Source organism: Carcharhinus amblyrhynchos, chromosome 21 (assembly GCF_965287045.1).
Source record: "Carcharhinus amblyrhynchos chromosome 21, sCarAmb.v2.hapA, whole genome shotgun sequence".
NCBI lineage: Eukaryota > Metazoa > Chordata > Chondrichthyes > Carcharhiniformes > Carcharhinidae > Carcharhinus > Carcharhinus amblyrhynchos.
Window position 1 is genome coordinate 45,098,101 of NC_137344.1, and position 12,559 is coordinate 45,110,659.

The 12,559-nt window shown below is 41.2% G+C and overlaps 1 protein-coding gene across 5 annotated transcripts in view; it reads left to right on the forward strand.

Annotated features, from left to right (window-relative positions):
- mpripb (myosin phosphatase Rho interacting protein b) overlaps nucleotides 1–12,559 on the forward strand; it is a 417,298-nt gene that overhangs the window by 23,584 nt on the left and 381,155 nt on the right. For all 5 annotated transcript variants that reach the window (XM_080209086.1, XM_080209085.1, XM_080209087.1 and 2 more), the window contains exon 2: nucleotides 1,732–1,809. In XM_080209086.1, coding sequence (XP_080065212.1) covers nucleotides 1,732–1,809 — 78 coding nt within the window. The remainder of the gene's footprint in view (nucleotides 1–1,731; nucleotides 1,810–12,559) is intronic.

A 12,559-nucleotide genomic window follows, 5' to 3' on the forward strand; every position in this document is an offset into this window, starting at 1 on the left:
TATAAGGCGGTTAAGAGTCAACCACATTGCCCTAGGTATGGAATCAAGTAGGCCAGACCAGATAAGGATTACGGATTTCCTTCCTTGAAGGACATCAGCAAACCAAATGGGTATTCATAATAGACTGTTTCATGGTCACCTTTACTGAGAATAGCTTGAAATTCATCAGCTGCTGTGTTGTAATTCGAACCCATGTCCCCAAGAGCCTAGGCTTCTGGCATTACTAGTCCAGTGACATAATAACTACGCCACCTTATTCCCAAAGAAAACAAGAATTACACTAAGAATAGTGGAGATTTATTTATCCATTTTCACCATGTTGTGCATCACAACTTTATTGCATTGAAAAATCCTCTGCTTATCTTTCAAGTTAATACTTGTTTACTAAAGCATCTCAAACAGTAACCTTTGCTTGAAACAAGTCTTGGAATGCTTTTATTGTTAATGTACAGTCATTGTCAAGCTGGAGCATCTTTCTGTTAAAGTTAATGACATGCCTATTCAAGTGTGGCATAGATTATTCCATGCTTCTAAAGGTAACTAAATTGCACCAGCATTGCTCCACTTTCCCAAACTCTGTTTGTTGCAGCTATTTCTAAAATTGAGCAAAGGTTTGGACAATTGCAGCTGTGAGGTTCTGACTGCCTTGTTGCTCAAAAGGAAAGTTTGTTTTTAATGGTATAGGAAATGCTTGAGATAATCCTGTGTCTCTTTCCCCTCATTTAGCTCTCACCACATCATAAGATGATTGAGATCTGGGTTCACACTTCACTCCTGAAAAATTAAACAATAATGATTTTTGTGTTTTTAAATTATGGTTCTTTTTGAGAGTTTCCGATCTAGGTCAAAAATAGTTCTATAATGTTAACTGTTTCCTTCACCACAGATGCTGCCTGACCACCTGAGTTTTGCCAGTACTTTGTTTATATTTAACATACCTGTTTTTATTTTGCATATATCTATATCTAAAAAATGAATATAGCTAAATTCTATGGGCCAGGTAATTATAAAAAAAACTTACTAATGTAAGGAAACATTCAAGTACTGGTAACTATTCAAAGAAAAGCTTTTACGGCTGTCTGTGTCATCAGAATTGGGCTTTGAGGAAAGGCTGGACAAACTTAGCTTTTCAACCTTTGAAGGTGCTAGTTGAAAGCTGACTGTACAAAGTGAATAAGGTATCAAACTGTCGAAGTAGGATTGGGGTGGGTGGGGGATGAGGTGGGGGCAGCACAGCTTCAAGCTAATGAAAGAAAAATTTAGGTTTAATGTGAATATTCAACATATGAAATAGATTTCTGGTTAGAGTTCAGGAGACAAAAACTGAACAATTATGGAATGCTGGGATGGGGGAATCAGGGCCTTTCTGGAGGATGATCTAATCCATATGCATCATCAATATGCTTAAATGCTTTCTGTTGAAAGTGTTTCTCCATTAGTGCTGGGCATTCTCCTATACCTTGCCACGTGATTATCTTTGAGTTCCAGCACTGAGCATAGATTAAGCTATGACGTGTGTTCATTTGGTCTGTCTTTGCTGAAAGTGGTCAATTATGCTGTTGTAATGGTGCAGTATTCGTAATCTCTTTCTTTGCCTTTTTTAAAAAAAATTGCATTTGGCTAATGTAGATTGCTTGTCAGATTTGTTTACAATTTAATCTCCCTCTGCTGTAAAATTCAGTTTAGAAAACACATTCATAATGCGTGTTTTTTTTTAACTTTTGATTAAAGGCTAAACCCATCTACGGAGGCTGGTTGTGTTTGGCACCCGAAGGCACAGATTTTGAAAATCCAATGCAGAGATCTCGAGTAAGTTCCCTTTTTCTTTCCCTCCCTTTTATTTGAATTTATTTTATACATTTTTGAAATTTAGTCTCCAATGTGTATAACTTCTACACTGAGATTTTTAAATTTATTTTTAAATCTGCATTGCATTATTAATTAAGTAGTTACTGCGGTGAGGAGAGATGATATCTTGGAGGGGGCATCGGATTAAGCTTTGTGGGTAGAGCTTTGGAATAAAAAAGGGACAGCCACATTGCCGAGTGTTTATTATGGACCCCCAGGTAGTAAGCAGGGAATTGAGCAAACGTGTGCACAATTCACTGAAGTATGTAAAACAGTAACAATAGGGTAATTATATTAGGTGTTTATATCTTTCGCAAAATGTATAAAGAACTTGGATGGAGTGAATTTCTTGGTGTGTACAGGAGAACTTTCTAGGTCAATATACAGAGGGTCCAACAAGGGACGACGCAGTGCTAGATGTAACTATGGAAAACAAAGCCAGGCAGATGGTTGAGATGGTGGCGGGGGAGCAGTTTAGTGATAGCGACTACAACATAGTACAATTTAAGCTTATTATGGACGAAGAAATGAGAAGTTGTAAAAAATGTTTTTGGTTGGAGGAGAGTGGGTTTCAGTATAATGCAGGTGCCAAGATGCTGGCCAAGATACACTGGGAAAAGCTACTTATGGGGAAATCTACAGGAGAACGGTGGTGGCGGCAGTAGGAAGGAGTGTTTAAGAAGGAAATGGGAAATATACAGGCCCAACATGTTCCCTCTAGGATGATAGGAAGGAGTTACAAGTCCAGAGAACTTTGGATGACAAGAGATATTTAGGATACAGTGAGAATGAGAAGAGCCTTTTAGCAGGTACAAGAGGAACCTAGAAAGTGCAGAGTGAAGCTTAAAGTGATTAGGAGAAAGCTCTGACTGGTTTAAAAAAAACAGAAAATCCCCAAGATATTCTCAGTACATCAATGAGAAGAGGGTAACCAGAGAAAGAGTAGGGCCCATTGCAGACCAAAGGGGAAATCTAAGAGTGGAGCTAGAGGACATTGATAGAATGTTGAACAAATATTTCACATTTATTTCACCCAAGAGAACGCAGATAAAGGTATGGAACTCGGAGTGTGAGATTGTGAAGTTCTTGAGCGGATTGACAAAGTATTGGAGATGTTGGCAAGCTTAAGACACATCTCCAAGTCATGGTGAATTGTGCCCCAGTCTGTTATGGGAGGCAAGGGAGGAGATTGCAGGGGCTCTGACCCAAATTTTTAATTCCCCTCTGGCCATAGGGAAGGTGCCAGAGAACTAGAGAACAGTTAATATTCCTTCATTTAAGAAGGGTTTTAGAGATAAGTCAGAGAACTACAGACCAGTGAGTCTCCCATCAGTGATAGGGAAACTGAGAGAAGATTCTGAAGGTGAGAATCTGAGTGGCAAGATTTACTCAGGGGTAGTCAGTATGGTTTTGTCAGAGATGCCATGCCTAACAATTTGAATTTATTGTGAAGATGACCAGGTGTTTAGATGAGTGTAATGCAGTTGATGCCGTTCATATGGATTTCAGCAAAACCATATGGGAGACTTATAAAGGAAGCAAATACACGTTTGATGAGGTGGATACAAAATTGACTTAGTCATAAGAGACATGATGATGGCAGAAAGCTGCTTTAGCGACTGGAAGCCAGTGATCAGTGGTGTACCTCAGAGATTTGTGTTGGGTCCCCTATTATTTGTCATTTATATAAATGACATAGATGACTGTGTGGTGGGTAGGGTTAGTAAATTTGTAGATGATATGAAGATTGGCTACATAGTTAACAGTAAGGCTGCGTGCTCTGGGCTACAAGAAGATATAGCTGGGATGGTCAAATCGACAGATAAGTGACAGAATTTAACCCTGAAAAGTGAGAGTTGATACCTTTGGAAAGGAATAATTTGACAAGGAAGTATTCAGTGAGCGGCATGATACTAGGAAGTCCTGAAGAATAAAGGGCTCTTCGCATGTTTGCCTATAGATCTCTGAGGGTGGAATGTTATGTTAGTGACGTGGTGCAAAAGTCATATGGGACACTTGCCTTTATCAGTAGAGGCAGAGTACAGAAGCAGGGAGGTCATGTTGGAGTTTTGCAGAACTTTGAAGCCACAGCTGGAGTACTATGCAGTTGTGGTCAGCATATTATAGGAAGAAAGGATTTGATCACGCTGGAGGAGTGCAGAGGAGGTTCACCAGGATGCTGCCTAGGATGGAACATATAAGTTATGAAGATAGATTGGATAGGCTTGGATTGTTTTCATTGGAGCAGAGGGGACTGAAGGGCGACCTTACTGAGATTGAGGGACATGAGCACAGAAGATAGGGAGCGGCTGTTTGCCTTAGTTGAAGGGTCAGGCACAAGAAAACAGGTGAGAGGCAGGAGGTTTCAAGGGATGTGGGGAAAGCTTTTTTTAATCCAGAAGGTAGCATTGTGGTGCACTAGCACTACTGTCTCACAGTGCCAGGGACCCAGGTTCAGTTCCGGCCTTAGGTGACTGTCTGTGGGGAGTTTACACTTTCTCCCCATGCGTGTGTTTCCTCTGGGTGCTCTGGTTTACTCCCATAGTCCAAAGATTGTGCGGTTTAGGTTGATTGGCCATGCTAAATTGCCTCTTAGTATTAAGGGGATTAACAGGGTAAATATGTGGGGTTACAGGGATAGGGTGAATTATTGACGGTGCAGGCTCACTGGGCCAATGGCCTGCTTGAGTTCTGTAGGGATTTAGTTCTATTTGAGTGGTTACATTCTGGAATGTGCTGCCTGGGAAGTGGTGGAGGCAGGTCACCTCACGTCCTTTAAAAGGTACCTTGATGAGCACTTGACGTAACATGCAAGGCTATGGGCCAAGTGCTGGTAAATGGGATTAGGTAGGCTGGTCAGGTGTTTCTCAAGTGTCAGAGCAGACTTGATGGGCTGAAGGGCGTTGTACAATTTTTCTTAACTATAATGAAAATTACATTAAGTTTGACATTTCTTAGCTAGCCCTTACAAAATCACAGTTCTGACAGAGTAACCTGTGCTTCAGAACTACCTGGTTATCTAGCTTCTAGTTTGAATCCAGCCATGTCACTGGCCTCAGCGTGAAAAATTATTCAGCTGGCTCCTATCTGCAACAAATATAACAGATTTATTGTGCTAGTTACTGATCCACTAGCCAATTCCCAGTCATCAGCAAAACGGTGAATGGAATTATCAACAGTGCTATGAAGAAACACTTACTGATTAATTATCTACTTCCTAATGCCCTGTTTAAGTTGCACTAGCACCAATCTGCTCCAGACCTACATAGAGGCTTGCTCCAAGAATAGATGCATGTCTTGAATTTCAGAGGCATGGAAGTGATATCAGAATAACATTCAAGCAATAATGGTGTTAATGAATCTTAATAAAATTGAAGTCAATGGGGATGAGGGGGAGAAAAGCTCTCAAGTCATTGGAGTTGTACCAGATACAAAACAAGGTGGCTGACATTGTTGTTGTTCAGTTTCAGTCCGAGAGCATCAGAGAGGATGGTCCTCGGGGCACTGTTCTGCTGCTTCATCAATAATCTTCCCTCCACAATGAGGCCCGTAATGGGGGGGGGGCTTATTATTGCATGATGGGAAATTCTCAGATAATAAAACAATTTAAACTCTTAAGCAATTGCTATCTTTGGAAAGCTACCAATATAATTTATTTACGAAGGGTAGGCGAGATATAATTGAATGTTATGTCTATTAATCTGACATCCGTATGGGGAAGTTAATCAGAGACTAATATGACTAAGCATTTAGACAAATGTGAACTAATTTGAGACCAAAGCATGGATTTCTAAAGGGGAAGTCATGCATGACAAACCCAGTAGATCATTTTGAGGGGTAGCAAACATGGCAGGGCAGAGAATGCAGCAAAAACTCAGCCGGTCTGGCGGCATCTTTAGGGAGAGAAAATGGAGTTAATGTTTTGACTCTTCGTCAGAACTATAGAGGGAGAAGTGTGTTGGAATTAAGCTGTGGCTGGGAAAGATTGCAACAAGATGTAACCTCAAGAACAAGAGATGGTGATGCTCGCATTGGACTGCGGTGGGCGCAGTAAGAAGCCATACAACATTAAGTTAGTCCATCAGGTTTATTTGGATTCATGAGCTTTTGGAGCGCTGCCCCTTCGTTACCTAATGAAGGAGCAGCGCTCCGAAAGCTTGTGATTCCAATTTAACCTGGTGTTGAGATTCCTTAAGAACAAGAGACAGCCTGGTATGGGGGTGGAGGTGATTTGCATTGAGAAAATAAATGTATCCTTCTTAAAAAAAAAAGTTTAAGATGGAGGAGAAAGTTCAGGGTCTAAAGTTGAACTCCATCTTGAGTCCTGAGGGCTGTAATATTCTATCATTTACAGCATTTTGCTTATTGTAGAAGACAGGAATATAGGAATTCTGAAGACTCTACCTATGAGGTTGCTAACAAAAGTGAGAGCACGTTGAATTAGAGGTGCTCTGGTGGCTTAAATAGGAAATTTATTAGATTTGGGATACAAGGGATTAGGGATAATGGGTTTGGGCAGGATGTGATGAATCCCTCCTAGGGATCTGTCCTGGGGTCTCAGCTTTTCAGTATATTTGTAAATGACTTGAATAATGGAATAGAGAGCTGCATATCTAAGTTTGCTGGCAAATAAGTGGCACACTAAATAGTATCAATCACGAAATTGCAATGAAACGTTGCTAAATTAAGTGGGTAAACTTCGATAGATGGAGGTTTACTTTTTAACCATAGAATGCATTCTTGCAGAGCACAAGGTATAGGAGACCATATTGATTTTTAAACCTCCTCCACCATTTAGTGTGGCTATGGATGACCTTGGGCTTCAACTTCATTTCCCTGGCCATTCCCAATATCCCCATGCATGTCTTGGGTTTCTGCCCCACTTCCCTACCCTTTCCCGTATTCCTTGATTCTCTGAGACACCACAATTCTGTCTCATCAAAAGCAGTTAGAAATTTGAACAGAGAGAGTTAGGACCCAGGACAGTAAAAACAAGTGGACAGGCACAAATGAAAATAAAAGACCCTTTTATTGAGGGCGAAGGGATGAAAGTTTTGTTACACCTGTACTGGGATCTGGTTTGAGCCCCATTTAGTTCTGAGCACTGCAACTCAGGAGGATGTATGTGCAGATTCATCAGCAGGATACTTGGACGGCAGGTGTCAAATTATGATTACAGTTGCATAGACTAGGCTTGCATTCGCATACAAACATATGAAATAGGAGCAGAAGTACACCATTTGGCACCTCAAGCCTGCACTATCATTCGATCAGAGAATGGCTGATCTGTTTGTGTTTCAAGTTCTACGTTCCCAGAACCTTAAGCAAGGGAATCTATCTACTTCTGCCTTGAGAATATCCACCGACTTCTGAGGCAGAGTTCCATGCCTCTAAAGAAAAATTCTCCATGTTTTTGATCTAAAAGGAGGACCTCTAATTTTAAAATAGTGTCGTCCGGTTTTAGACTCTAGAGGAAATGTCCTTTCCACATGCACCTGTCAAGACCATTCAGGTTCTTGTGTACTTCAGTCAAATCAGTCCTTGTTCTTCCAAACTGTAGTCAAAACAAGTCAAGCCTGACCTCGTAAAACAACCCATTCATTCAAGATATTAATCTAGGGTGGCACAGTGGTTAGCACTACTGCCTCACAGCACCAGGGACCTGGGTTTGATTCCTGGCTTGGGTCACTGTCTGTGTGTGGAGTTTACACATTCTCTCCATGTATGTGTGGGTTTCCTCCCACAGTCCAAAAATAGGTGGATTGCCCATGCTAAATTGACCCGTATTATCAGGAAGACTAGCTTAGGGTAAGTACGTAGAGTTGTGGGGATAGGGCCTGGGTGGGATTGTGGTCAGTGCAGACTTGATGGACCGAAAGGCCTCCTGCACTGTAGGATTCTATGATTCTAAACCACGTCTAAACTGTCTCCAGTACATTTACATCCTGCCTTTAATAAGGAGATCATAATTGGAGCAAAGCATCTTTATGTTCAATTTCACTCATAATGAAATGTAGCATTGGCCTTCTCATTACTCGTACCTTTGTGACTCATGTATTAGAGCATCTAGATCCCTCTGCACTTCAATTCTATATCTGTTCCCTGTTTAAATAATAGTCTTAAATTTTATTATACAAAATCTGCCAGATTTTTGGCCCACTCGCTCAACCTATTTGTATGTCTGCAACCACCTTGCGTCCTCTTCACTGCCTATCATTGTCACTTCATCTTGCATATTTCTGGTTTTTGCCAGCCAGCTAATCTTCTATCTGTGCTAAAATGTTACCCCTACACCATGTATTTTTTTCCCCTGCAATTACCTTTGGATGTGGTACCTTATCAGATGCCGCTGGAAATCCAAGTACAGCCTATCTGCAGGCTCTCCTTTATCCGTAGCGCATATTATTCCTTCACAGAACAGATGAACCATGACTTAGAGGGGCAGTGAACACAGATTAATGTTCCTGATTATAGGTTATTGAGATAAGATGGACAGAGATTTAAAAAAAAAAGTGGAGTTGTTGATTTAAAGAAGGGATAATATGTTAGAGATTGCCAAATGAGACTACTTAGCTTGAACTAAGCAACTTGAAAGTGGAAATTGCACTGCTGGGAATGTACCATAGATGACAATCAAGGGAGATTAATCAAATTTGTAATCAATTTCAAAAGCATATGAAAATTTTAAGACAGTAATAGTGTGGACTTTCGGTTATCCCATATTAACTGGGATCCAGTCAGTGTGGAAGACACAGGCTACAGAATTCTTGCACTGCATTCAGTAACAAGTTATTAGCCAGAGTGTGGCATATGGTGCAGTTGCATGTTTTTGAATTTGTTTGTTCTCCATTCTCTCCTACTCTACCCGAAGGTAATTAATTATGCACTGTATGTTTAAAGGAACCAGCAATATTCTAGAAACTTATCCAAGTTGCCATTCTTCTTGTTTACACCTCAACAATGAATATCAACTGGCTATTATGAGGATACAGACCTATTAAACTGGCTGCGATGTCTAATCCTGTCCAGAAATCCTGTCCTATTTACCATTTTATATAGATGATCTGGAGGAGGGAACCGAGTGTATGGTGTCGAAATTTGCTGATGACACCAAGATTGGTGGAATGGCAAATTGTGCGGAGGGTGTGGAAAGTCTGCAGAGGGATCTAGATAGGCTGGGCGAATGGGCCAGGAACTGGCAAATGGAATTTAATGTTGGCAAGTGTGAAGTTGTCCACTTTGGTAGGAATAATGGTAGGAAGGACTACTACTTACATGGCGAAAAACTGCAGCATGCTACAGTGCAGAGGGACCTCGGGGTCCTTGTGCATGAGTCGCAAAAACCCAGCCTGCAGGTGCAGCAGGTGGTCAGGAAGGCGAATGGGATGCTGGCCTTCATAGCAAGGGGGATTGAATATAAAAGTAGAGAGGGCTTGCTGCAACTACAGGGCACTGGTGAGGCCGCAGCTGGAGTACTGTGTGCAGTTTTGGTCGCTGCACTTACGCAAGGATATTTTGGCCTTGGAGGGAGTGCAGAGGAGGTTCACTAGGCTGATACCAGAGTTGAGGGGGTTGAACTGAGGAGAGGCTGAATAAACTAGGCTTGTACTCATTAGTGTTTAGAAGAATGAGGGGAGATGTCATTGAGACATATAAGATGATGAATGGGATGGATAGGATAGAGGTGGAGCGGCTCTTCCTGCTCAGAAAGGACAGTAGGACTAGAGGGCACAGCCTCAAGATAAGGGGGGGGGTGGGCAGTTTAGAACAGAGTTGAGGAGGAACTTCTTCACTCAAAGGGTGGTGAATCTCTGGAATTCTCTGCCCGTTGAAGTGGTGGAGGCTGCCTTGCTAAATACATTTACGATGCGGGTTGATAGGTTTTTGATAGGCAAGGGGATTAAGGGTTATGAGGAGAAGGCGGGAAAGTGGAACTGAGCCACTTCAGATCAGCCATGATCTTATTGAATGGCGGGGCAGGCTCGAAGGGCTAGATGGCCTACTCCTGCTCGTATTTCTTATGTTCAGAAAACAGGAAGAATGTATTAAGACTTTCTTTCCTCTTCCAGCTTTCTTTTCTCTTCCTGCTTTCTTTTGATTTACTTGCACATGAGATGTGGGCACTGCTGGCTAGATCAGCATTAATTGTCCAGCCCTAATTGCTCTTCAGAAAGTGGTGATGAGTATTGACTTGAAGTGATGCAGTTCATGCATTGTAGGAATATCCACTTGGGAGTGGTTCCAGCATTTTGACCCAGCAATAGGGAAAGAGTAGTGATATAGTTCCAAGTCAGGATGGTGTGTGGCTTGAAGGGAAACTTGAAGCTGGTGATATCTTGCATCTGCTGCCCTTGTCCATCTTGGTGGTAGAGGTTGAGGGTTTGCAAGGTGCAGTCAAAGGAGCCTTGGTTATTTGTTGCAGTGCAACTTGTAGATTGTACCACTGCTGCCACTGAGTCAGTGATGGAGGTAGCATTTATTGAAGGTGAGAGGTGGGGTGCGAATCATGCAGGCTGCTTTGTCTTGGATGATGTTGAGCATCTTGAAAGCTGGTATTTTTCAATTCCTGGTCAACAATAAGCCATGGAATGTTATTAGCGGAGGATTTAGTGATGATACAATTGAACTGTCAAGTGGAAATTGTCAGATTCTCTCTTGTTAGAGATGGTCATGGCCTGGTATGATGTGAATGTTGTTTGCCATTTGTCAGCCCAAATCTGAATATTTTAGATCTTGTGGCATATGGATGCAATCCGCTTCACTCTGAGAAGTCATGAGTGTACTGAACGTTGTGCAGTCATTCATGAACATTAATTATGATCTCATGGATGGAAAGTCATTGATAAAGCAACTGAAGGTGGTGGGGCTGAGGACACTGTCCTGTTGAACTCCTGCAGCAGCGTCCCAGGGCTGGGATGATTTGACCTACAATAATCACAACCACCTTTCTTTTGTGTTGCGTATGAATCAACAGTGCAGCATTTCCCATGATTCCCATTGATGTCAGGTTTTTTTTTAGTGCTCCTTGATGCCATGCTTGGTCGGATTCAGTTTTGATGTCGAGGGGCAGTCATTTTCATCTAACTTCTGGAGTTTGCTTTCTTTTTGTCCACCTTTGGACAAAGATAGTAATGAGAGCAAGAGCTGATGGGGTCTGACAGAATCTGAACTAAGTGTCAGTGGATGGGTGATTGCTGTGTAAGTGCCTCTTTTGGCACTGTTGATCACACTTTTCATCACTTTGCTGATGATCAAGTGTAGACTGGGTTGAGTTCATTCTGCTCTTAGTGTATGCATGTACCGGAACAATTCTCTGTTGCTGGTGGATGCCAGTGTTGTAGCTGTACTGAATCACTTTGGCTAGTTCTGGGGCACAAGTGTTCAGTACAGTTGATGGAATGTTGTCAGAGCCTATAGCCTTTGCAGTTTCCAGTGTCTTCAGCCATTTCTTGATGTCATGCGTAATTCAATGAATTGGCATATGTGATGATGGGGACTTTGGGTGGTGGCAGAGATTGACCATCCACTCACACTTCTGAAGATGGCTGTAAATTCTTCAGTTTTGTTTTTTGCATTGATATGCTGTGCTCCCCCATCATTAAGGATGGAGTTGTATGTGGAACCACTGCTTCCTCTTAGTAGTTTAATTGTTTACCACCATTTATGACTGGATGTGGCAGAGCTCCTGAACTTCGATTAAGGGATCACTTAGCTTTGTTTACTGCATGCTGTATCTGCTACCTGCTGCCATTGATCTAGCTAAGAAAAGCATACTTTGTTTTGATTACAAGTCAAACCTAGAAGTTTCCTAGATTCCATGTCTCAGCATACTGACGTATTTGAGCAATGGTGAGCCCTTGCCATTATCTCTTCAATTGTATGCAGATGATTTAAACAGCTTGGTTTCGGTTATGATGATAACAATCTTTTATTACTTGATTTAAGAAACTAAAACTTTTTAATATCCTTTTATATCAGTGGAACACTTCGTACATTTTTGTATTAACCTTAAGTATATTCATTAAGCTAAGTGGAACATTTGACTATTTTGCTGGTGAACCTTTAATGGAATGAAGATCTTTCTGGCACGTTGATCTCTAATTAGGTGCTTACACAACACTGCATGAAGTCAACTTTATAACTCTTATGTAAAGAGGAATAAATTACTATCATTTTCTGTGAGTAGTTCTGCTCTTTGACATTCAAGAATGACAATCAATATTTGACATACGAATATTTATCCAGATTCTCCTCTTCAGTTAAAGTTCTGTGATGTTTCATTTACATTTTGTACTTCAGTATTTTTGATTTTCATTTTTATAATCTAGTTGTCCCAGTGACTACTTGGTAATTACATTGGCCCGTGCACACTTGAGCAATATACGGATAACTCTATTCATCCACTCTGGCTTCATATTCCTTTATACACTTGAATAGAACAAACTCTATTGATTTCTAGTTTAAGACGATCTGATTATTTAGGTTAAACTGTTTATTTTATGACCCCTTTTGTGTTAAGTGTTCCCTAAGGTTTCTCCTTTTGTGGTATTTGCGTTCACTTGGGGTAGATTTTCCCACCAGTGTTAATTCATTTCTGTCCACCCAGCTAATCAATTCCTTTACTTGAAATATATTCATAATTATTGCCACCTTCGTAATAAAATTGTATGGGTTTTCCCCTTGACAACCAGGCTCCCAATCTTGTCAGCAG